The sequence below is a fragment of the Cottoperca gobio genome, chromosome 22, assembly GCF_900634415.1.
Source record: "Cottoperca gobio chromosome 22, fCotGob3.1, whole genome shotgun sequence".
Classification (NCBI taxonomy): Eukaryota; Metazoa; Chordata; class Actinopteri; order Perciformes; family Bovichtidae; genus Cottoperca; species Cottoperca gobio.
Genome location: NC_041376.1, coordinates 11,337,992 through 11,364,076, shown reverse-complemented (window position 1 = coordinate 11,364,076; position 26,085 = coordinate 11,337,992). Strand labels below are relative to the sequence as shown.

Below are 26,085 nucleotides of genomic sequence, written 5' to 3'. Positions count from 1 at the left end.
TCAATAACAATAAGGTTGTAGGCTTTAATGAGGAATGTTAATTTGAACACAATCAACTGGATTTCAGCTTAGCTGATTATCAACCTTGGACTTGTATGCGGGTGTTGATAATGCTGTCAGTACAGGGAGGGCTTCTTTTTTTTATCTGTGACAGCTTTTTTTCAAAGAGGAGCTTTTCAAATAAAATCAGTTTGCCTTTTGGCTGTTTAAGTTAGAAACAAACAAACTAAAAACGGCTGACATTCCAAAAACCCTAAACAAAGACAGGGTAAGACAACACTGCACCGTTCACTCAACAGTGAACTTTATTTAGAAAATACAAGAAACACTGTATATACACTTTACAAAATATAAATTCTGGATAACAAACAGTAATTAAAGTTAATAGAACCAAAGTCACTGGCCCGTCTGTGTAATGGACATTCACCCAGTTCCCACTGGAGCCATTCAAAGTCCCATTTCAAACCTCCTCCTCATGTTACAGGCAGCGCGGCCTGCTCCTCACTCTCTCCTTGATCCCATTCCATCAGCAGCTCTGAGGACACCTCTGTAAACAGATGATCCCAGTCCCAGCTCACATCATCCTGCAGAGAAAAGAAGAATTAGAGAGGCACGTGGAGACGTACCAAGAAAGAGAACAAGGGGAACAGAGAACGGGGGGGGGGGGAGGAGAGCAGAGGGTGTTAATGTACACATCATAAATCTTGATTACCTGGGAGACCTCCCCTGGTGCTCTAGAAACAGCTGGACATGCATTTGCTGGGAGCTCACAAGCTATATTTACTAAAAACTCACTCACCTCTTTCACCTCCTGCTCTGGCGCTAAAACCTTGGTGAGGAGCTTCAAGTCAATCTCCCCATCCTGAAGAAAGATCGCAGTAAAATTCACTTAGCTTGCACAAACAGAGGTGATGTTGGTTGCGGAATTAAATGGACCACCTTGACGAGAAGAGAGGTAGCAATATCAAGGAGATCAAAATAAATGTCCTTGACTTACTATGGACTGGAACGCAGAATAATACTTCAGATCATTGTCCAGATCTCTGTAGGTCATTACCCGGTTCACCTGGATGCTAACAGGGTGGCAGAAAGTCAGAATAGGCGTTTGATACGCTAATTGAATTTCAATCAGGACAACACATCACAGAAAAACAGTTGCTATCCCGACTGCAGTGCTTTCATGCTACATGCGAACCAAGACTGAGAAGTGGCTTTTTAGAAGTTTGAAATGCACAATGAAGCACCAAGACTTCAAGCAAAGACCACAGAGAGCAGGAGATGGTTGCCAAGTGGTAAACGCTTCAAATTGAAACCCAGCTGCTTATCTGTGGGTTGGAATTAAGTGGGGGGGCTCTCAAAGTGGCCGGGGCCTAGCAGTGCATGCCAGTCCTACTTACTGCACATTACACGCTACATTGCCCCCGCAATGAGTTCAATGTGGATATTATCTCGCACAGAGAGCAAGCCCCAGCCTAATAACCTCCACCGCTGTCATAGCCTTGCTACATATTCGACACATGTCGGCGTGTCTCTCACTGCCCTGTAAATCAAAGGGCCCGGTTAGTAGAGACCGTGGTAACAGAGTTGCATAAATCACACCCAACTGTTATTTCTCCATTTCAGCCCGATAAAGCAAGACACTTTGCAATGGCACAAGTGGAGGACGGGTGACCATCAAAGTCACCAGAGCAGGCTACTGATCTAGTGTCCTAGCACGGACAGAGGTTAACTGTCGTACATGGGTATGGGGACACGCTGTGTGTGTGTGTCTGTGTCTGTGTATGTGTGTATAAATCCTAAATGATAAGGGTGAACTTCTAAAAGTTTAAGGCGTCACTACCGTACCTTGGTGGAGCTGCAATCTGCATGGTGAGATCTTCTTCCTGTACTTCGTCAAGGTCTGGAATCACTGGAATATCTGAGTATCAAAAAACAGAGAGCACAACATTTTGCAGATGATCTGAAAACATAAAAAAAAAAGTGTTAACATTTTAGAAAACCTGATTGGCAGCCAAACGACATAATCATTTATGAAAAATACATTCGATCCCCTGTGTATGGCTGTGAGAAGTGCACATTTCCGTGTGAATATGTATATGTGTAATCATGTCTGTGTGGCACTTCCTCCCCTCCCTCTCTTTAGTTACATCCTCATAAGAGCTGCCCTGTCACAATAGCCATGCGGCCATGAATATTCAGGAGGCGAGGCGGCAGCTCTTCCTGCTGTGAGAGGGGCGCTGGCCAGGGGCTCCCCAGAAAGCACCCCCTGCTACCTTAGCATTTGGGCCCTGTCAGCGCCGCCCACCCCGAGGACCCGCAGTGGCCGGTAGGCCGACCTCCATGTCCACTCTGCCACTCTGACTGGGGCGGCATCCAGCCATGTGCAAGAGTATTTGCTTGCGGGCCCATCTGTGTGGGGTCGGAAGTCACAGTGCGGCCTGGCAGGGGCTGCAGTGCCAGGAGCCGCCAACCCGCTGCTCAAACAGTGGGAACCCACTTTAATTGGCAAAACGCAACAGGGCAGAGGATGGCTCCACTCCCAAGAAGGACAGGGCAAACTTTCACAGCATTTTTCAGATGGACATTTGTTGGAGCAGGGAAATAAAAGAGGCGTACTAAGGGATATAGATAGACTGGATGAAATAAGCAAAATAAGACTAATTGAAATGTGTTCAAAGACTTTCATAATAAGTCCCTTATTGTGAGATGACATTTATCATCTAAAAGAAGAATGTAGAGCTAACGAAGAATATAAACAGCAATCACTGACGAAGAATTTCTTCATTTCTGTAGTTTTATGATGGGAACAGTATATATCTGTGTGTAGTACAGACAGCTGCCAAACATTTCCATCTGTCTTTACAGAAAATGTTTTAACTTTGGGTGGGATGTGGATTTCCTGAACAATATTTTCTGGGGGACAACAGACTACGAGTGTTGACCGTGAGAGAGAGAGAGAGAGAGAGAGAGAGAGAGAGAGAGAGAGAGAGAGAGAGAGAGAGACAGAGAGAGACGCAGAGGGAAAAAGAGCGAGCTGGACTGCATGAAGAGGGTTGTCAGTAATCTCTAACCACAGTACTGCGCCCTGAGGGGAAAGTCAATAGAGGAGCTAAATAGAGGTGAAGAGATGGAAGTGTGCATCTGATGTGAGGAAATATCTTGGCATCTATGTCACCATCCCTTCAAAATAACTCCGGAAAATATACTGGAGTTGAAGAAATATCGATCTTTGATGGAACACTACATTTTATTTCTCCATAAAAGTTATGGACAGTTGAGAAGAAGAGACATTATTTTGATTCTGAACACATTTCTCAGAAGACAACTTGGTCAGAACCTAACCTATTAACTTGCCGTAGATAACAGAAGCTCACCCTCTGTTGATAACTTATTTCTTTCTCTTTTTTAATTAAACCAAATTAAAAATGCCACGCTCGTTTAGCCGCTGACAAGATTCATCTGTGTTTCTGATATCCAAATAAATGCGGGCGCGGGTATTTCATATTCATGAGGCCCCGGTGACACTTTGTCCTCTCATTTACAAAGCACAGCGTTCAGCAGAATCCGTCCCCCCTGGACCCCCAATCAAATTTAATGGTCTTAGTGCAATGACATCAAAAAGCCTTGCCGTCCGGCTCTTTACAAACAGCTTCCTGGGTTGTCTGTCCCTCCACACACACGCTTTTTCATTTCAGCCAGTAATGCACTATTAACACACTTCATGAGAGTTCAATGTGAAGCACAGAGGCATATGTTGTCTATATGCAAAGTCTATTATTAAGTGAAAAAAAGGAACAACATTTTTAAATGAGCTTCAAATTCAACCCATTACTGGAGGTCAAGCGGGGCATCAAAGCAGCCGCAAACAAGCCAGTGTGTTCTTCAGACGCAGAGGGCAGCTCCATCAGGAGGAGCTGTCTCTCCTACATTACCTACACTCACTTCCTCCCTCGGCTGGACATGCATCAAGGTGGCTTTTGTCTGGCAGCGAGCAGGCCACGCGTATCCTTATTACACGGCCGTGTCCGGCTTCCTCGCTGAAGCATGTAAATATCAAAAGGGGATAATTTGCTGTGAATGTAGATATACTCCCGGCAGGCACACGCCAGTCAGCGACTTTGGAGAACAGGACGTCTCTTTACATCATATGGGCTCCTATAATCTGCGCAGGGGTCCAGTCAAATGATTACCTAGGCACAGAATCCATTTGAAAGGCTTATGGGAAAATATTTAACACATCACCGACTAAGAGCAAGACAGTGAGACATGAAACAGATGAGTGTTTTTTGTGATTCTGCTGCTATTTTAAGTGACCAGCAGGAGGCTGGGGGGGGCCGCTGATGGGAAGATGGGAGCAGGGGACTGGGCTAGCCTTCTCTCTCTTTCTCTCTCTGTGCTTGTAGCCAGTGGACATAAGGGATAAGGGTAGGGGACATAATCAAGATCGCAGGGGCTATCTCACTAACCCTCAGCACTGTAATTTCCAATGCCCCTGCCTCGGGCTCTGTATTAAGAGGTCTCCCTCACCAGAGTAATAATCTTTCCGCCGGCATTAACTGCAAGAGAACCAACCTCTGGACTTTTCATTCAACTGGCAGTTTGAGCCAGCGCATACTAGAGAGAGACAGACAATGTGTGTGTGTGTGTGTGTGTGTGTGTGTACATAAAATGTTATTGAGGCGTTAAGTATTATAAAGTGTTTACAGTTCATTAGACCCTGCGGTTCATGTGTACAATTCATTATGATTCATAAATACAATTTGAGAAGGTTTGATAGGTACAAACGTAAGTAAGATTTTGAAATGCAAATAAAATTGAACATTGTAGGGAAATATAGCAACATTTACATAAGGGCCGAGTGATAATTAAATATCGTTGTTTGCTATATCTCCATATTATAATAATGTGACAAACTGTATCATAGTTCACAGTTCTTGTGAGGAAATTATAAAAAAGTTTGAATAAAACAGTAAAAACACATTTGATACACACATTTATTTTTCATTTGTTAATTCAATGTAGCTTTTTCTTTTTTTGTAATATCAATAATGTTTTATTTTCTACTTCTTCTAATTATTACTATTATGTATCGCAATACTCTGAATTTAGAAACTTGATGGACATTTTTAAACAGATAAGCAGACTGTAGATAAAAGGGTTTGAACGATACTATAACCATATTATTTGTTCATAAATGGCATTACTCGATTCTACATTGGATACTGATGTGTATAAATCCCTCAGTGTTGTCAACTGAGTATTTCATGCCGCTAACCTATCTTTACTCAGGCAATTTCACTCTATTTCCCCAGCTACCTTGCGCCGCAAAATAGAACAATTATTCTAGGCAGGGTTTAGCTGAAATTTCCCCCCTCAGTCCTGACATTGTTTGTGGTGCGCAGAGTTGGGCCCTCAGGTGACTCAGTTACTGCTAGATCTGTATTCAACAGCACCTGCCAGACCCCCTGTGTGCGTGTGTGTGTGTGTGTGTGTGTGTGTGTGTGTGTGTGTGTGTGTGTGTGTGTGTGTGTGTGTCGCTCTAGGTGGTGAGGGGAACACTTAAATCCTGCCACAACATTCCCCATCACCTAATAGATCTAACCTTATTTAATGAGCATATTCACTTGTCGTTGTCATGAAAAGGGCCGTGCTTACAGGGTGTCACACACTGGTCAAAAGGAGGAACGCAGACGCAGAGTTCTAACACATGAATCCATGCTGGATTCAAGAAGAAAGATGGTGTGAGCATCAGTGAAAAGTGATGATCTGACTGCCTGCTTATCTGCTCTACTTCCAGAGGATGAATGTGCCGGGGAGGCACTGGAGGGCTCCTTTTTGCCTGTGAGGAGAGACACAGAGTGGGGGGATAGTGAGGGTGCTCTTACCTCCTTCATCATCTGATCCCGGGGGAGTTTGTGGTCGCAGGCGGCGGCTGTAGAAACAGGAAGTGTGAGAGTATGAATTATTTAATGCTTTCAAAATGCAGCTCGACGGTGAGGTCATCATAGGGAGTGGGTGAGTTGGCTCCTGGACTACTTTGGTTTGATGATGGGCCTGTTTTCTGTCTTGTCTTTCTCGTGGCAGTCAGGACACTTACTCAGTCTGCTACAGTCTGACTGGACTTCTGAACAGTCTCAGGGCACTGACGGTCCTGAGACGCCGCTGCCAGCCTTAGACAAGATCACCTCTAGGATTTGAAAAAAAATACCCAGCAGGAGCAGCAGTCTGAATAAGTATTACTGAGACAAGACAGTTGTGACAGAAGCACAACATAAGGGATTTTTCTGCGGGGTAACAACTTTACACACAAAGCCTCTGTCTCACTACAGTCATTCAGGCACCGGGCTCCAACTGCGATGATGAGTAAAACATAGACGACTTCGTCCTCTACCTGCCTCTCCTCATGATGTCTATTCTAGTCACAGAATGATGTGAGGGAGGGTGAGGGAAAAAATAGAATAACAGGAAAACTTGGCTCCTAACAGCAATAAAAGTGATGACAACTCAGTCACGTCGTTTTTTAATCATGTTAAGTGATTGTTCTTTGAAGGCAAGGATTAGTTGCCACCAAGGACAATCTGAAGGTACAGAGCTGTTTTCACTTTACTGCAAAGGGAACAAACATTTTAACGGACCTGTTTTTATCCACACACACAAAAATCTAACTGCTATTGAATTAAGTCAACAACTGTGGGAGTACAATGACATGCGGACGTGGTGACTGAGTGAACTTACTCCTCCAGGTCTTCAGCTGCAGGTCTTCTTGAGGATCTGTAAGCAGCAGAAATAAACACATGTCAGACAAATAAAAATAACACACATTTAAAATAATGGGAAGCACACAACTCAAGTTATATACTCTAAATATTCTTATTCCTCACACAGTCCTTATTTGTGATGGATACATCCTCTTCATCTGTATCTAATGACAGTGATTCTGATATGTCAGACACAGCTGGGTATACAATAGTTGTGTCTTCTCCTCTCCTCTCTGTCTTCTCAGTCTCGTCTCCTGCTGGATCGTGCAGCTATTTTCAGACTTCTCTCCGTTTACACAGCTCAGCTTGAACAGAGCATGCCAGACACCAACATACTGTGTTTTGACACTTCTCTGCCTCAACACAGTATTTTTAGCATTCACTATCTGTTTATAGAAAGGTAGCAATCACACCAGGCATCAAAGAAGAACAACATTATTATTACCTAAGAAGCATTTCACCAGAGCAACCGTCGGATACAAGAAGAAAGGAAAGTCAGTTTTGGTGTGTTTTAATTAGTAGCCCAACATTTTGTATAAGAGGTTTTAATCATGTTGCAAAATGCTTTTTCTAGTTCTCCTGGTTGAGTAGTGCCCCCTACTGGTATTAATAGTAACACATCCATTATAGCAACAGTCTTTTTCTACTGTCATTTTCATCCTTTCATATTGCCAAAAATCAAGATTGTAGATTTTAAATGAATACAAACTCTTAAATAAGTTCATCCAAAAAAAAATATTACAAAAGAGGAGCATATTAAATACATAAGTACCAATGTTGGGATTAATGTGATTGTTCAGCGGCTCCAAAAACAGTGAAGAAGTAGAGACATCACCAGAAAGACAAAATCTCTGTGAACAAGCAGGAAAAATAAATGAAAGCTTCTCACACCAACTCCAATCCCTACCTTTAGTTCACTATAAGAGGGATCCCTCGTTCTTCCTGAGGTTACTTCCTTTTTTTCTATTAAAAGGGTTTTTACTGCGGGGAGTTTGGTGTACAGACTGTGAAGCCTTTAAGGCTAATTTGATTTGGGACTTTGGGTTATATAAATGAATTTGACTTGACAAGCAGAACAGACAACATTTAAATTCAGACAAACAAACACATCAACTAAAAAAAAATGAATCCAGACATCCAGCCTCAGAGTAAGTGTCTCTTTGAGTAGACGGGAAAATCTGAATAACACTCACAAATCAACTCACTAATCTGAATACATACAGGCTAAATTATGATGCATTTGTTAAGTGTATCTGGAAAAGTGGAATATTATTAATCCATCATTGATTTATTTATTAAGGGGAGACTCAAAATAAAAGGAAAGAATGACATAAAACACAATAAGCAACCCAACTCTCACCTAATAAAGATTTACGCCTGTTTTGTCCGACTTATGTAGGGTAACAGCCTTGAAGGAATACTCGACACCAACCAGGCAGGCAGAGAGGAGCTGAGGGAGCCCACCTGCCTGCCCTTGGACTGTGTCCTGTCTGGGGGGCGGGGGTGGCGACACTTAAGACACATTACAGGCCCCTTGATTAAGACTCATGTAAGGCAAAGCGATAGACATGGTAAAACTGTCTGGAAAAAGTTGTTAGGGATAAAATATATTGTGACAACCTGGTTTCAAAGGTTCATCAATAAACTGACAGATCATTTAGTGTCAATTAGAAGTGATAGATCGACAAATCCCGGGATTTCTGCGCTGGGATTAGTGGGAGGAGGGCGGCGGTGATTGAGCATGAGGGGTGACATTGAAGGGAAAAGTCCTTGCCGGTTCCAGGGGGGACCATTACTTACTTTGTTTCAGAGAGGATCAATGCGTGCGCAAAACCCTTTTACACCTCCTGTATTTCAATCGCTTTGAGACTGCGAATCAAGCTGGGTTACGCAAAAGCAGAGAAGCGACACGCTGACCTTCTGTGAGAAAGAAAAGATCTATCGAGTTTGCTGTTTTCCCTGCTTGCACTAACGGTGCAGTAAACTACGCAAATAAGCACAATTGACTCAGCCTGTTCACTTCGATGCATCTCCTATGCTCTCACCTTTACTGAGGCCTGAAAAGGTGGTTCCACTCTGCAACAAATAAGTCTCATGTTGATTTAGTCATATACACTGCTTACATTTAGATTTGTTAGGTGCACACAAAGGCTTTTGGGCAAACACCTTCCATGTGTTCCAAATATTTCATAAATTCTTCATGTTGTGCTCCCTGTGTAAAGAGCAGACTGCAGTGGTAAGGGGTGATTAAGTGGCTTGAACCCTTGTGATGAAGTGGCTAGCTGACTAACAGTGCCCTCCTGTGGCTGATGCATTAACCATGTCAATTACCGCCTTGCTCACAGATGAAGACGAATGGAGAGTTGCCTGCTCAGACAGGCTCCCTCTAACCTTGTTGATTCACAGCCTGAGTGGCAAATATGCACTGATAAATAAGCTCATTCAACAGCATGAGAGTTCATTAATTACACATAACCCGAGACCACAGCTCGCAGTCTCTGCCTTCAGCGTAGCCACAGGAGATGGAGGAAAAAGATGAAGAAACGTACTTGGCAGAACCAGAGCCAGAGCTTTCTTCTGCCCAGCCACCCTGCCGCCGGGCCGGTTTAGGAGGAGGACCCTGGAAGAAGAGAGAACTTTAATAGCAAACAGTTTCACTGCATGTTTACTCATTCACAAAGAGGATAAGCAAACCAAATTCTAACTATTATCAGGCTTTAATCTTGGAAAATAAAGCACGACAATATCATGTTTGTGTAAGATATGGATTTACGTTTTGTCATAATTATAGGTCTAAGTTGTAACATTAATACCTGTTTGATATAGTGGTGAATGGACTTTATTGTGGAAGTACAAAATCAGTTTTTTTAAGAGGAAATGTGCCAGTAGGTGGCCCTCTTGTCTACAACAGAAAAAGCATATAATAAGCATTTATAATTATTAATGTAAAATACAATATCACGCACGTTTAATTGTCCCGCTAAAGGTTCAACTCCAATATTGAAGTTGCAAACGACCAAAAAGCTCTTGTAAAGTAAACAACATGCCTGGTATTTGCAGCACAGCACATCTATAGGCACTCCATTGTTTTGTTTATTATTATAGTTTTCAATACCGTCCATTTCCAGCACCAGAACATATGGAGCAGAGTGTGGGAACTGCCAGGGCCTGTAAGTCTGACCCCAAAATAGATCCACAGGAAGAAGAAAAAAAATGACCCTCTCCCTCTCATTCTTTGATTCTGAAAATAGTAAACGGAGCATGCATCACGATCCTGAGACCGGGACTCTGAGACCAGCACTTGAATGAATGAATTCTTCAGAGCGCACAAGGGTGGGCACTAGACAAATGAATTAGGAAAAAAAGGCACAACATTTCTCATTACTAAATTGGGTCTGCAGAGGACAAAGTGCTCGTGAAGAATTTCTTTCGTTTATGATGAAAGAGGAAATAATCTTTCATGGCTGGTTCCTTCACCAAAGCCATTTATAAATCTGAATGTCACCATTAAACAGGGCAGAGGGAGGGGGAGCCACTCTGCTCCGCTGTATATTACCATTAATCGAGAGAGCTGAGGCTGAACAAGCTCCCTCAACTTTGTGTAATTAGTAACTGTCTCTTTATTAAGAACAAAGGGGAATTACAATAATGACAATTGAGTCGTTTTATGCAACATTAAAAAAAATTCCTTCAAGTGATGTGAAATTCCTCTGATCTTTAATGTTTGGTAGTTCTGACAGTGAACAATGTTCATGAGAGACAAGATAGTAAGGTCAAGTGTCTTTGAGTGTAATAAATTCATCCTGTGACAGTTATTTCACTCTACAAAAATGGAGAGGACCATAAGTGTCCTGAGAAACAAAACAAATCTGTGCCTTGAATCCTTCATGACCAAATATGAACTTCACAGTTGTAGTAAAATAGTTATGGCTGCAAAGGCAATTAACTTTGCTCTCGTAGTTTCTAATTTAGGATTCTCTGATGGTCTCTAGGGCAAGGGACTTGTGGTGGCCAAACCCAACGAGCCCATAAAAGCAAATGGGTCTTTGTTTTAAAAGGATTTCAGGAATTTTACCAATCAGTTGGGTATTTCAGGCAGAAGAGGCCAGGGTTGATAAACGAAGACTACAAATAAACCCACCCAGTCGCACGACACTCTGGAAAAATGTATTGCATGTGCACAGCAGGTCAGAGAGGGCGCGAGAATACTGGTTCATACATTAGGGAAGTTGGCCTAATTTGGGTAGATTAGCCTAAAGCAAAAGCATTGCTGGAATGTTTTGCTTTGGGAATGTTGGCTGGTTTAGAGATTGCCAATCCGGGAGAAGTGACTGATTCCATAAATGCCAAAGATAGAAGAGAAATTATTTGTAATATTTCCACTCTTCTGATCTGACTTCTCTCATATTTGTGTGCCCTATATTAAGTCTAAATTTAGCAACATCGACTTCAACGTGTTTTAAGAGGCAGACATCCCCGAGAAAACATTTCTGCTCCGACTTATTGTGGCAGAGGATTTATGAAATGTTGGTGGAGCCACGGGGACTTTAGTGATGTAATCTGCTTGTTTTTCAATTAGACAATTTACAAGAGAACAATTACAAAGCTTTGCGACTCTAAAGTTTAAAAGGGTTTTAGAGCTTGTATGAAGTAACACTTCAAAACATTTCATGCAAGCACATCAGATCCAATACACACAGGACAATAAATGAAGAGCCGCTTCAGTTTTTTCTGTCTACGCTTTAAAACCTGCTGAAGTAAGAAAAGTGTAACTCAAATGTCTCTGCATTAAAGAGCCCTCCATTAAAACTTTATACTATGTGTTTCAATCTGCTGTGTGTCGTAATGCAGGAGGTGATGAGGCCTGGATATAAAACCCAACCAGCTGAACCGAGCAGTGTAGGTGAAACGAAGACTGCTGTAAAATAGTATAAAGTTGATGTCTGGAGCATTAGCAGAAGAAGCCATGCAAAGTCACCGCTTTTTTTTCATGCTACCTACCTCGTCGTCCTCCTGAGATTCGCGTATGAGACAAAATCAAAATTGCGTATTGATGAAGATTATGGTGAGGTGAAATTACTATCACATGTTCACATACTTCTCCAATTGAAGCAGATGTGGAGGACTTCCTTACGTAACGAGACTCTTCAGATGATGATTGGTCGGCTGCAAGGCGAGCTCTTCGTCCAGACTTTGCAACCTGGGAAATGTGGATCATTTTAAAATGGAAAATAGATTTTGATATCATAAAGACAGAGAAGCTGGCACTTCCAACGACTACGGAAGACTTTGTGGTTTCGCTTTGCTTTAACTGTGCCATCTAATGAGCTAACCAAATGTTGTCTGGATGGACTTCAAAATACTGTAGATCAGATTATTCCACTTTCATAAACCAACCATGTTTGGTGCTTTTGCTTCGAAAATTCGTACAACTTGCAATTCTTTGAAGTCTCACAGTGTGGATGTGGCAATGACATTTTTCTATTTGCATATGATAGGAGCATTATCAACATTTATACGATTGTCCTAGAAGAATGAAGAATGAACAACTCTACTGAAGGACCAGCTTGCATTTTAAAAGTAGGGTGCGGCATTTTTGATAACTAGATTAAATATAACACTCTTTTTCAGCATAGACATAAACAAGTATGTGAAGTATGTCATACCTCACTGACAGATCTGAACGTACCTTTGTGGGAAGTATAACCTGTGTGCCTATTGATGCTGATGTGGGATCAATAGGACATTTGATGTTGGTCAAGGAGAGAAAATGAGTAGGGAAGTTGAATTTAGCTATCTCAGGACAATAGGCTTCACCCCTAGTAACAACTAACTAGGCAGGACAAGATGGAAGTAGTGCATTAATCCTTAAAAGGGCCAGTGGACATGCTAATGTATACCTCTTCATTAATATTTGTTATTTTCAATTCGAGATTGAGGTGATAGATCGATAAATAAAAGGTTGAGTGTTCATTCTAAATGGTAGAGCTGTACTTTAAAATGTTAATTCTACGACAACACTATTTAAGTAGTGTTTTTTCCTGTATTCCTTTCATCCACATTGTTATAGAAATAGTAAAATTACTGTAAACTAAAAGCAGTTGGGTGCAATGCAAATGTTTTTTAAGTAACGGTTTTGATAATTATAGGCTATATGATGATATTTTCATAAAAATACACTTTAAACAATCAGCACCCCGAGCACCAAGAAACATTTAGCTTAATGTACACCAAAAAGTTGTGTTTTCAGTACTGGGTCACAAGAATAAGTTCAAAGATATCGGTAAATAATTTCCTTCTAGGTTATGATAGCAATTCAATTACAGTATCGGTATACCAGAATATGGACGTTTCGTATAAGTTCGTGTTTTCAAAGGAGTAATTACAGACATCCAGCCAGGTCGGAGTGGGGAAAGAGAACCCATACGTGCATAGCACAGCTCAAAACACTGAGCTGTGCTATGCATGTAGGGACATTTCGGCTAGCACCACTTAGCTAGTTATTAACGTTAGCTATATACTCAGACACACCTTCCTGCTGCTGTTGCTCAAAAGCGGTAAATGGTAAAGTATCGCTGCTGTAAATAAGGTGGGTTAAACCCCTATCTCATTCACTTACAGGCTAATATTGACGTTGACATTAGTTAGCTTAAAAGCTAAGTAGCTAGCAATAGCCTCGCTGCACATTTACTTTATGCTCTCAACTCCATTTGCAACGCACACACTTAACGTTACCTCTGACCCTGTTCCCGTTCTGCATTCTCTGCTATTCAAACGAGGTACTCACATTTTTCACCGCTCCAACATTTCCGAGCTGAAAGTTATCTTCCATTTCTCTCCTCCTTGCTACCACCAGGCAGAACAGCGTCTTCCTGGTTATCAACAATGCGTCACATGGCAACGCTCTCCATGGTAACGCCAACCAGAAGGACGGTTCGCGTCCCAGTATGTCACCGTGAAGTCGCGTCAGTAAGTAACGAGAATAAAGAGATCAATTGACTATAATGCTGCTGCTGTTTCTGCATATGATGATCCTGATTACAAATGCCTCTGCTCTAAAAAGCCCTTGTCTGACACCCAGGATCTCCCCATAGCCTATGTTTATCTATTTTTCTTCCTGCTGAATGGTTAAAGAGATGGTCATTATGTCAGTGTCACCATAAACCAAACTCTTGTGAAGAAATAAGGTAAAACCAAAGATCTTCGAACTGAAGTATGACCCTCAGCATCAGACCATTCAAGAATCCAGTCACTCATTTCTTAAAATGAGAAAGCTCATGCATCGCACACTGAAGCATGCAGTTGCAGTGAAAGGTCGGGCCAATTATTGACTCAGTCTTGGGTCAGTAAAACTGAGGGAGGGATAAGTAGAAACATTATGTCATCTAAACAATCAGAATCAGAGTTTGGCAATTTGCCAAACAAACTGCATATTTCCCACAACTCCCACGCTTTTACATTTCTTTTCTCAGCCGTAATCAAGTAGAGCCCCTTCACATTATCTCGTCCTGCCACTGTCATTACCCACATACAGCCTCAGTCAGAGAAGGGGAGTAGAGATGGGCCCTGAACTCCCCCCTAGTGTCCGCTAGATGTCGCTGGTATGCATGGTTTCTGATTCTGGGGAGAAACTGAACGGTAGCAGCATCCAGCGGATCACAGCAGATGGCTGGACTCCCTGTGCACCTTCAATATCTCTATTGTTAACTTTGGACCATCTGCATTTGATTTTCTTCCAAAACTTTATTTTTGATGCGGTCAATATTGTCAAAGGACTTATAAAAGTCCACTCAATGGTCCTCCAGTCCGACTAAAGGTCCTTAGTTGATAGACATTTATTAGCACACAGCAACACATTGCAACTTCAGTCTTATTCATAAAATACAAATGGTACATGTGCTCTTCATCCATAGAGAGGAAAGAAAAGGAAATAGTACATCGAAAAACCAGCGCAATCAATGAGTGTCCTTGTTTATTCAAGAGCCACTCTTGCGAAATCACACATTGGCCAACATTAAGCACATTGTTCTAAAGTTTGAGAACACAAAAGTTTTGTTAAATGCATTTCAGAATAGGACCGATCACATTGTCCGAACAGATGCTAATAACTTGTAGCCCCTCCCTCGAAAACGTCACAGCTTGTGACTATAAAGTATGAGTGAGAGTGGAGAGCGTTTGAGTGTGTTTGAGGCCGGGACTGCAGCGAGAAAGTGGAGAGGCGCACTGACTCCATACGCACAAGTGGATGGAAAGAGCCCAATGCAATGGAGAAACTGAACCGCGGTGCAGAGATCGGAGCCCTCTAAACCCAGGAAGAACAGAAGAAATGCTTGCATGAGATAAGGGGGAATGAATTGTAGAATAAAGAGTTTTAATGAAGAATTGAGATTATTTTCCAAAATGGCACGGATTTGCTCCCATGCAAATGCGCATTTTGCAAAGATGACATAGCACTTGAGAAAATGGGATTCCTTCAGGAACAGAAATCACTCACGACCTGAATGAAAAGAGAAACCGGACTCTATTCAAATCGGAATTTTGTTTTGTTTTTCTTCTTTTACTTGACAAGCCTCGGTTGTGAGTGAACGCAGAGTGAAATATGAATCTGGGAAAAGCACTTCTGTTTTTCCTCCTCTCAAATTTAGTGACAATGACTTTGTCGCTATCCACTTGCACCACTGTGGACATCGACCACATAAAGAAAAAGAGAGTAGAGGCGGTCCGGGGACAGATTCTCAGTAAACTCCGGCTGACCAGTCCGCCTCAAACAACAGGTCCGAGTCAAGTACCGTTTCAGGTCCTGGCTCTTTATAACAGCACCAAGGAGCTCATTGAGGAGCTGGGAAGAGACAGGCATCAGAGTTGTGGGCAGGATAACACGGAGACTGAGTACTATGCCAAGGAGATTTACAAGTTCAACATGATCAATGGTCCCCCAGAAAACAGTAAGTTTATTGTGTTTTTAATCATGGTTATTCCAGTGTTTCTTTTTAACTTCTTAATCAAATAAGCAACAACACATTTACGTTCTAGATGTGGGTTATTTAAAAACATAGGGTTGAGTAATTGTTTGTGATTGGCACCATATTTTGTTTTGCCAGTGCGCCAATATTTTTAAACGTAGGTGCCCAAAGTTGATCCAAATGCCTTCACTCCTGAAAATCTGTGTACAGTCATAACACTAAAAATCTTTATCTGGTGTTGATACAAAATTATTTTTGGTGAGGTAACAATATTAAAAACAGGGTTCTCATTTTTCCAGCTGGCGTTAAGTCCGCTCGTGTCTGTGCAGCCTTTACGCACAGACGCGCCTGTGAGTAGTGGAGCGGTGCGCAAAGGAGAGGGCAAAGTAAACAGTCTAATTGGAATGAGCACCATTCCTCATACATACCTCACACTAAAGCCATGGGAACTCCAGCCTAAGTCTGACACATTCCTATGCGAGGAAAATTCTCAGGCAGTTAAGTCTAGTATTTATTGCCAACTCCAATACCTAATTTCCATTTTCTGGCCGTGAGTTTCCCAATATTTTTCATCCAGTGTAAAGACTCTCTCACTTCTATTTCCCCCACGATTTCTCTCTAGTAGCAAAGAGGCGAGCTGTGCGTTATGATCTAATTCCCTTGTTCGTCCATATTGGTATTTCCTGTATAAACTATGGTCCATTGATTGTTCCAGAAACCAGAAACAGAAGCTCACTGAGCAGCAGATTCTCCAGAGAAAGTCCGTTTTTAAAGTGCAAGTTGGATTTGTGCCGGTCAGAGGCCAGTTAGTGCACAGTGTAACCATTTTAAAAATCAACAGGTGTTTATGCTGTGCTGTGACACTAAGCAGAGCCTCTGCCGGTTCCAGCATAAGTCGTGAATCAAATCCATTTCACAGGTCCCACAAAGTGCTTCTGACACTCAAAATACACAGCTCGGGGTTTATCCACTGGTCAGAGGTAGCCAGAGCTCCCAAAACAAACAGAGGTCTAAGGAGTGGGATCAGTGATGGCCAGGTGCCCGGGACACATCACGCCGGTCTCACACTGTAGGCCCTTCTGTAGGTGATAATACAAGACGTGAACTCCACTTACTATTGGCAACACTTTCTGCACTAAACAGCTTATCCAGGAAGGATATTAGGAAATTAACAGAACGTGCCAACATACATTAATTAGCTCCCTTTCCATTCTGTAATGTTAAAGAGAGGGGGGCATGTTGCAGACACGGTATAGGAACATAACGTCTGTCACCTTGATCATTTTGTAGTTCATTTTTATTCCTGCTGGATATAATGAGTTTTACATTCATCGTTTTTGGAAGGTGGGAGTGTTTGGGAACATAGTCAAGTTTAGCTTTTTTTCATGCCAAGTTAAAAAGTTAAACAGAAACTTTTCTCTCATACTTTAATGTGCCACTTGCACCAGACTACTTTTCTTAGCCACTACTACTAATGCAAATCAAGGCTTTTGCCATGACTAGATGAAGCATAACTGAGACTGGGCAGCAATATATCTTCATTTTCTGGTGCATCAGGAAGCCAGTGTGGCTCATTATATCATCATAAACCAAATACTGTTGAAGAAATGAGATAAAGACATAACTTAAGTGAATGAAGACCTTTGGCACAATAACATTCTCAGAACCACTGACTCTTGAATTAGAAAGATCGTGCCTTGCACACTGAAGCATGCAGTTTCAGTGAAATTTCAAGCCAATCATTGACTCAGTGTCGGGTCAGTAAAAAATGAGCACTAGCGCTGAGGACAGCAGGGTATCTGATATATGGGATAGTAGAAAGATGATGTCATCTGAACAAACAGAGACAGAGGTCTATGGCCTGTTGCCAAAGAAACAGCATCTCTCCCCCCACAACTCCCACGCCTTTTACCATTTTTGCTTCCTCATCCTTAATCAAGTGGAAAAAAAAAGTTGTTTTTCAACTTCAGAACAGAGCTGCATTACATTATCTCATCTGCTGTAATGGCCTGTCACAGTAGGAAGGAGGGAAATTAGATTATTCTCTGATACAAAAGCAACATTTGAAGTCTGTATTATAAAAACTAAATATCCATTTTCTGTGTCGTGCATAAGTGAAAATCAAACCATAGCGGCACAATGCAAATTCTGATTTCAGATACTGCTGTTTAACTAGATAATAGAGCTAAACTATAAAAATGTGTGTTCTCCTCTTTAAGACATAGACACCTCAGCAGCTGGCGAGCACCTGCTGCCTTATGCTTTCTATTTCCTTTGTTTACCTCCACAAAGCTCTGGAGAGACTGACATCACGGACAATCCTCCGGGCAAAAGGGCAAAGAAAGGTGATTCCTGAGAGTCAGGAAGCGTCTGTGTCATGAGAGGAGAAGATCCCGGACACCGGAGGGTGCGAGGTGTGGTCGATAGTCTCTGGGCGAGGCACTTTATGTGAAGCTTTATAACAGAGCCATGCCAGAGTCTGTCCCCAGGCCTTCCTGAATAACTTTACTTTTAAATCCCTCATTTAAAGCCAAAATATGTTCAAATTCATAGAGTGATAATACGAGAATGTGATCAACTGGGTCTCATTTTGTTATCCAGGCGTTTATATGTCTATAAATGCACGTTTGCAAGCGTGTTAATGGGAATGTTTTGTAGTTAAACTAAATCCTCTAGTTAGAATCTGATCTATGAGCCGTGTGTAATTTACCTAAATCAGAAGTCTATTTGTTTAACTACATGATGTTTAGAATATGAGTATAATATTTTAAACTAATATCTACATCAAAAACTCAAAATCTTTCATTTTTGAGTGGAGTTCCAGATAGAAATAAGAGCCTTGCGAAAGCTTATTGACATAAATCTGAGCTACTTCAAATAGTTTACAGGTCAAACTTATGTCAGCATCGTGACCATTATTTAAAAATCATGATAATTGGTAAATGTATTTCATTTTAATTATGCAAGCAATCCCCTCCACTTACCAACATGGAACAAATTACCTTTCAGACCCTTGGCAAAAATAAGCCATAATGTGAAATCCACCTAAAACCATTGCAATGGGAAAAATGAGGTCATCCAAAAGGAAACCAAAGACTTGATTAGAATTTCAAATCTCCTGTTGAAGTGGGGCTTTCCACCTTCAGAGGGGAGAGGGAGTAGTGGGTGAGGGGAGGAAAAGGCTACTGAGGTTTCCTCCTTATAGATTGTGTGGAAACACTGGACAGATATCTGGCTGGGGATGAATGCAGAAAAGGTCACCTATAAATAGGGAAAGTTGAAAAAAACCTTGTGGAAATATCAGATAATGACTGGGAAGACACTGAAATAGGATTTTGGGTCAAATGAAGTACAGATACTTGGAGATGTGCGAGTTCCTTTTGCATGACACAGAAACAACTGAACCTCTTGAGTTTCCATTTGTCCCAAAACAGCCTGAGGTGCAAATCAGCTAAAGGTGCAATGCCCCTTTCAACCAGCAGCAAATCTGAAGCTTGGTAATAAAGTTTAAGCTTGGGGTAATAAATTAGCTATGGCTTGGCTGTAAATGACTGTTTCCACTTGGCCCATAAAAAGTTTGCTATGTGCTTGTTTTGCTCAACACTGCATGTGCTTGGCCTGTTAAAATAATAAACTGTTATTATGGTATGAAAAGGAGAAAGGCTTCAGTGCAACAGGAAGCTTTTTTTTACATAGAATCACAATGTGGCCATTTATTTACCTGATTCTGCTAAAGGTCAGGGTACAATGAAATACACACACCGTGGATACAGCACGTTACTGCTCGTCAAGCATGCACTTAGTGGCCTTACTATCACCATGGAGTCGCCCTCCTTGATGGTGTCTCAGGTATTGTTCTGTTCCAGCATGTGAGCCCACATGTTCCCGGCTAAATTTCCCAGTTCCAAGGAACACTTGGCTTCCTGCCGAGACCTCAGAGCACCTGTTGGGCTCACGAGCCGGTGGGAGGAGGAGGAGCAGGCTGCCGTCCCACTGCAGCCTGCTCCACCACCACATGGGACATTTGGTTTTCATTTCATGACTTCAACTTGTTGCTAACTCGGACCGCACAAAGTATAAGCAGATGGTCAGCGGTAATGGCCCACGTCTCTCTGGAATAGAGTAGAAGGTTTTTTTTTTACAGTTTTGTTTTTATCTAACTAAACTATCTAAACTTAGAAGGGAATCCTCTGCAAAACAGCCTATCAATAATCAGAAGGTAAACATGTCTCCCCTGTGAGGATGTCAGTGGAAAATAGGCATTGATAACATGTACACTATGAGGTAACAGATGGAGAAGAGCTTAAAGGGATTCTGACAAAAGAAACAATCAGAGATCCAGTCTGAATTTTGAGATAGATATTTAATAACATATTTAAAGCCACTGTTGAGTCATCATTACCATTTTCTTTTTACCTGCAGATGACCTCCCCTACTGCCCTAAGGGTATCACCTCCAAGGTATTCCGCTTCAACGTCTCCACCATGGAGAAGAACTCCACCAACTTGTTCCGGGCTGAGTTTCGAGCCCTGCGGATCCCCAACAGCGGCGCCAAGAGAAACGAGCAAAGGATTGAGCTCTACCAGGTGTGTGAACTGACCGTTCATTTCCACTGTTAACAAAACGCTGGAGGGTAATGTGCTCTACTTCTCTCAGAAGGCCTGTGTAGGTCAGCAAGAAAGATGAAAACATTTATATTAGAGTGTCCAACTTCCTCTCTCCTCTTTTCATGCTCTGATCATTATTCCATGTGCTTACAGTCAAATGGATTCTACGTGAGGACACATTTAAGAGCTTGCACAGCCATCTTTAAGAAACCCTAGATTACCATTCGGCAGTTTCTTCTTTCAGAGCTGTCAATCTCAAAGTCCATCCTTGTTAGATCAAGTACGGGCTTATGCTTTTAACAGGGGGTTTATAGATCTGCACCTGCATTTGTGTGTTTATGAGCATTTTTGTGTTCGAGCATGCATCTGTTAGATGTCAGTGTGTGTGGGGTGGCAGGGATGGATTTCTTTTTTTGTTCAGTTTCCTCATTAATCTCCTGCGAGACATTAGGAGTAATGATCAGGTTCCAACATTTCCTGCCAGGGAGACAAGCGTCTCCGGACTGCATACCGCCTCTGAGGCGAGGCTCTGGCCTGCCCTGAATGCAGACTGTCAGGCCCTCAGATTGTTTCCAGGGGCCTAGGAGGAGATAGAGGCAGGGTCACCCTCCGGGGGAGTAAATGGAGCTGCTCGCTCGCCCCCACAGTTTTCAGGCTGGAGTTGATTGTCAGAGGGCTAATGGTGGCCCCTCGTTCCCACAGGAAGACAGATTAGATGCTGACAATGTTCAGGAACCTGGTTATCCATAGCACTGCTGTGGGGCTCGACGCTCATACCCACCACCCAAACACACACATTTCTTACAGATAAACACCTTTGTTCAGAGAAGTGCTGATGGAGATAGGAATGTCTGAACCACACGGTTGCATTTCCCTCCATCGTCAGTTTTGTACATTTGGGGCCTTGACACGATAACGCAGTTAGTAACATGAATGCCCGTGGAGATACCTGTAACACTGTTTTTTTTCCCCTGAACTGCGTGACACTTCATCTGGGAGCCCAGCTAAAGTCAAAGTTTAAACCGCTGACGTGAAGGACAGCCAGGTTCTCATTGGCAGGATGGTAACACGCAGGCATTAACTTGCAAAATGGGGATATCAACACAGGGAGTCACTTTTTCCATGAAGAGTAGACATTTGGCCCAAGGCATCCTGGAGAGTCTGGCTCAGACAGACAGCTCTGGTCCTGTGTGTGTGTGTGTGTGTGTGTGTGTGTGTGTGTGTGTGTGTGTGCGTGTGCGTGTGCGTGCGTGTGTGTGTGTGTGTGCGTGTGTGCGTGTGCGTGTGCGTGTGTATGTGTGTGTGTGTGTGTGTGTGTGTGTGTGTGTGTGTGTGTGTGTGTGTGTGTGAAAGAAAGAGTTTATGCAGCTGGGTCACATTTTCATCTTTCCTCGCAGATCCTCCAGAAAGACGACCCCAAAGCCAAGCAGCGCTACATTGGGGGCAAGAATGTCCTGACCAAGGGAACGCCTGAGTGGGTCTCCTTTGATGTTACAGAGACAGTGAGAGAGTGGCTGATGTACCGACGTGAGTGGGACACCTCCTTATAACATGACCTGCCAAATAGCACTGGTTCATTTGAAATGAAGGATTAAGGCCTCAGGGGGAAATGTCAGTTCCTTACATCCCTCTGCTCTTGTTTCCCCTCTCAGAGACCAATCTTGGCCTGGAGATCAGCGTGCACTGTCCCTGCCACACTTTCAGGCCTAATGGTGACATTATCGAGAATGCCAATGAAGTGCTGGAGGTCAAGTTCAAAGGTGAGTCTGCATTTAATCCCTCAGTGATGTGAAAGAAATTCCGATTGTTTAGATTTGCATCAGGAAGCTAAAATTTCAAGGTGTTGAAAACGATATTGACAAGGCTTCAAATTGGCGATCAGCCAGACACCATCACATAAACCTGTTTGAGGTATATTAAAATTTGGGAGAAATTAAAAAAAAACTCTAAAGCAAGGATTGCGTTTAAATAAGAAATAGTTTAAAATAGAACAGATAGGACAGTCAAGGTTCTTAGTGGTCACATTCAGGGGGAGGTTCTTACTGTTTGTTCCTCAGTTGATACATAATGTGAAGTTAAAAGAACTGTTTGACATTTTGGAAAATACACCTATTAGTTGTCTTGCTGATAAACAGACATTACAGTGGTATCTCTCTTCGCATTTCGCAATAGGAAAGCAAATAAACACATTTCCCAAAATCTCAAACTATTCCTTTAAATATCTTGCATCTCTCTCCTAGATTAGTCTGTTTTCTGCTTTCACTTTTTTTTTTTTTGTAAAATCGGGAATAAATAACTCCAGTGTATTCTACTCTTATTGGATTTTTCCCATTTGAAGAGCACATCTCAGACTGTAGTCGCTGCTAAGTCTGTGCTTGGTGTGGGTTTCTCTCTGCTTTTGATCTCTAACAGTGAAAAGATGTTCTGCCAGTTTGTATTCATGATCAAGAGCCAGATAACATTTACGTCTTTTTGATTTGTTTGATTTGTCTAATGTTCCAGATAGGCATCTCATGTTTGTTGAAAAGTTTGTTTCATTCTGATTAGAGAATCTGAGGCAGTGCTGGTTTTAGGATGATTCGCATTAGTGGGTCTCGGGACCAGTTCATTCTAAGAGTTTGTTTTGGGCTCCAGTTGTAGTTTACAGTGCCCGTTTCAGATGTTTCCAAAATGTGGAAACAGTGAAATTGGCATGCAGTCGGTGGTTTTATGTTAATGTTAAATATGGTCCTGCCTTGATTAAGGATTTAATGAAAGTACAAATATTTTAGATTAAACTTTAATTAGCATGTCTGATTTTTTTCTTAATTTGCAACAGGCCCTCTGTTTCATTGCATTCACCGCAGAATGAAAGATACCTTTATTTACACATATTCTGTCTCTTATTAAGCAGGGTATTTTCTAGAGCAGAGTTTCCTTGGATGGATGAGAATCTGGTTGTAATACAATAACACACACTCACAATACTCTCCTTTTTATGAGCCTGGTTAAAAAAAAGAGTTCCTTTTCATCCTGTCATCAACATCATCATCATCATCATGTTCCTCCAGCAGCAATACCTATTGAGGTCTTTTTGGTAAGATAATGGGTTTCCTTTCTAAGATGAAGAGAGGGACACAGAGCATGGGAATACAATTGATCTGGTATCTCACTTAGCACTGGGGCCCCCGGGCCCACGGCCCTGGGAACACTCCCGACTGGCTTGGCCACAAGGAATGTGCTGCCACGGCGCGCAGACGCTTGGCCCCGAATTAAAGAGGGGCGTACATATCCAACAGCAGCATCTCTCCTGAGATATCCACTGCTTTAGCTATCAGGGGTAGATTGGATGAGCAGACACAGGCCCAGGGGGGAAAACGGAGGAAAGAAGGAAGTTAGGGACCAGCGTTGAATAAGGAAAAGGGAGAAAAGTGATCCAAAAATGAGTGAAGCCCTTCCTGGATATTACAGTATCCCTCTTTAAAGTTGACTACATTGATTAGAGTTAAGCTGCGGTTCCACTGAAGTCAGCTCTCGAAGACATCTTTACAATTCTCAATAAATCGGCTGTATTTCTGTGCAGTTTTTCCTTGGTATCCTCCAGACTTACTGACTGACTGTCTCCTGCAGGTATGGAAGTGGACTATGACGATCTGGGCCGTGTGAAAAAACAAAAGGAGCAGCTCTACCCCCATCCTCATCCTCATGATGCTCCCTCCTCACAGGCTGGATGCCCAATCCTCCTCCCGCAGGCGCAAGCGGGCACTCGACACCAATTACTGCTTCAAGTAAGGCACAGTTACTCTCCCTGGAAAATGCACTGCTTGTTCCTTTGTCTTTAGCTTTGTAAAATCGTTTCTCTGGCTGCACCTGCACTGTCAGTTGTTGAGGTTTGAACACTGGGCTGGGTAAACTATTGGGTGGGGGATTATCAAGTAGTGCATCAGCCAAGGCAACATATCAGCTGTCACGTCTCAGAAGAATGCCTAGGGAAGAAGAGTACATGGGCACAGAATAAGCTTGTTAATCACCCAGACGAGCATGACAGAGGCATTAGCGAATACAAGTCGGGATCTGTCCCAGTACTAGCAAACACCACCTCTTCTTACACGCCGTCTCCTCAGCTCTGGAATTTCCTCTGTCAGGCTGACACCTGGGCTGACTCCAAGAGGGAAAATAAGGGCACACCTAAGAGTGGAATTTCTAAACTTCACTCTCATCTCTGTCTGTGTGCCCACGGAGGGGGAAATGTGTACAACTCCTAAAATAGGATATATAGCTTGTTATCTGTGAAATGAAGTGAGTGTAATTCTCTCTGTCGTCTCTTTTCTGCAGCAATTACGAGGAGAACTGCTGTGTGCGACCACTATATATTAATTTCCGGCAGGATTTGGGCTGGAGGTGGATCCATCAGCCTGAAGGGTACTACGCTAACTTCTGCTCTGGTCCCTGTCCTTACCTACGCAGCGCAGACACCACCCACAGCTCGGTGAGACAAAGTGCCACATTAAAGTCGTGAATGTGTGTCGTGAAATGTGATTGGTGATTCCTCATCTCCTTCTGCACTTTATCAATAGCTGCTGAGCCTGTACAACACCTTGAACCCTGAAGCGTCCGCCTCACCCTGCTGCGTTCCTCAGGACTTAGAGCCCCTCACCATCCTCTACTATGTGGGTCGCTCCCCTAAAGTCGAGCAGCTCTCCAACATGGTGGTCAAGTCCTGCAAGTGCAGCTAAACGTCAGGGCCCGGCGAGAGACGTGGGATGTGACGGCTCCCAGCACTACTCAGGAGCGGGTATGAGGGGTAAGAGGGGGCGCGGTACACTTTGCCCTCCACGAGTACCTTCAACCCCTGCTTCCGCCTTGCCCGAGCTCTCTCTCCGTCTCTCACAAAAAAAACAAAAGATGCAGTCCATCATCCTGCTCACAGTCATTGGCAGCGTTTACCAAGAAGACTTGCAGCCAAACACCACTTCACTAACGGGCACTCTCAAACCCATCAGACCTCTTCAGCCTTTTTGACATCAGTGTTTCTCATGTTTTTTTGTTTTTGTTTTTTCATATTCCAGCATTTTTTAACAGCCTGTACCTCAGTGTTACATAACAGGAAGAACAGAACAATATTTGTCTTTCAATGACCACTGCATTTTTAAGGACATACAAATAATTGCAGTCAAAAAGAGAAAATGACTGAGAATGCAGACTGAACTCAGCAAAATAGGAATACGTCAAAGAGGGTGAAACTAAAACGATTGTTTGTCGAGAGCAAACACATCCCTCGGCTCTGACGCACAGGACACCTTCCAATGTCCGAGCTGGAAACTTACGCTGTGCACGCCACAGCTCTCTCTTGTTTAGGATTAAAATGCTGTTGAATTAAAAATGACCTTAGGACAAGAAGAAAAGATGCTGGAACCCAACCTTTATTTCAAAGTATTTCCATGGTTATGTTTACCTCTGTAATACAACAGGATGGTGATTCCAGGGATGGTTTTGTTTTAAAGTGAAGCCTTTCTGTTGTACGAGACGACGTATGTCACTAAGTGAACACTTAACTAGATCACAAACTGTAAATGTTTTTCTTATTACTCTTGGAAACACCTTTTTTTTTAATTAAAAATGGACAGTTGGATAGAATTGTTCTAATTTCATTATTGTTAAGAGTTCTTTTTGTTTGCGTTAAGTATTTTAGAGCACTTTATTTTAAAGGGTAATGGGTACATTTAGATGACCAAAGTAAAGAAATCAAAGTCCAGTGAGCCGTATGAGTGGTGAACA

At 42.5% G+C, this 26,085-nt stretch overlaps 2 protein-coding genes across 2 annotated transcripts; one reads left to right on the top strand and one right to left on the bottom strand.

The window, feature by feature from the left end:
• Positions 1-282: 282 nt before the first annotated feature.
• ift43 (intraflagellar transport 43 homolog (Chlamydomonas)) lies at positions 283-13,700 on the bottom strand. The gene is made up of 9 exons (XM_029459958.1): positions 13,546-13,700; positions 11,857-11,958; positions 9,308-9,378; positions 6,736-6,771; positions 5,886-5,932; positions 1,846-1,918; positions 998-1,073; positions 800-862; positions 283-584 (listed from the first exon to the last, which is right to left on the bottom strand). The coding sequence occupies exons 1-9, from the start codon at positions 13,588-13,590 to the stop codon at positions 474-476; spliced, it is 624 nt and encodes a 207-aa protein (XP_029315818.1). The 5' UTR covers positions 13,591-13,700; the 3' UTR covers positions 283-473.
• A 1,253-nt stretch (positions 13,701-14,953) lies between these two features.
• Positions 14,954-25,958, top strand: tgfb3 (transforming growth factor, beta 3). Its single transcript, XM_029460392.1, is given in 8 exon segments — positions 14,954-15,703; positions 20,144-20,307; positions 21,726-21,855; positions 21,981-22,088; positions 23,938-24,002; positions 24,004-24,095; positions 24,643-24,796; positions 24,885-25,958. Coding segments are annotated over 8 exon segments (1,218 nt in total). The 5' UTR covers positions 14,954-15,357; the 3' UTR covers positions 25,044-25,958.
• Positions 25,959-26,085: the final 127 nt, after the last annotated feature.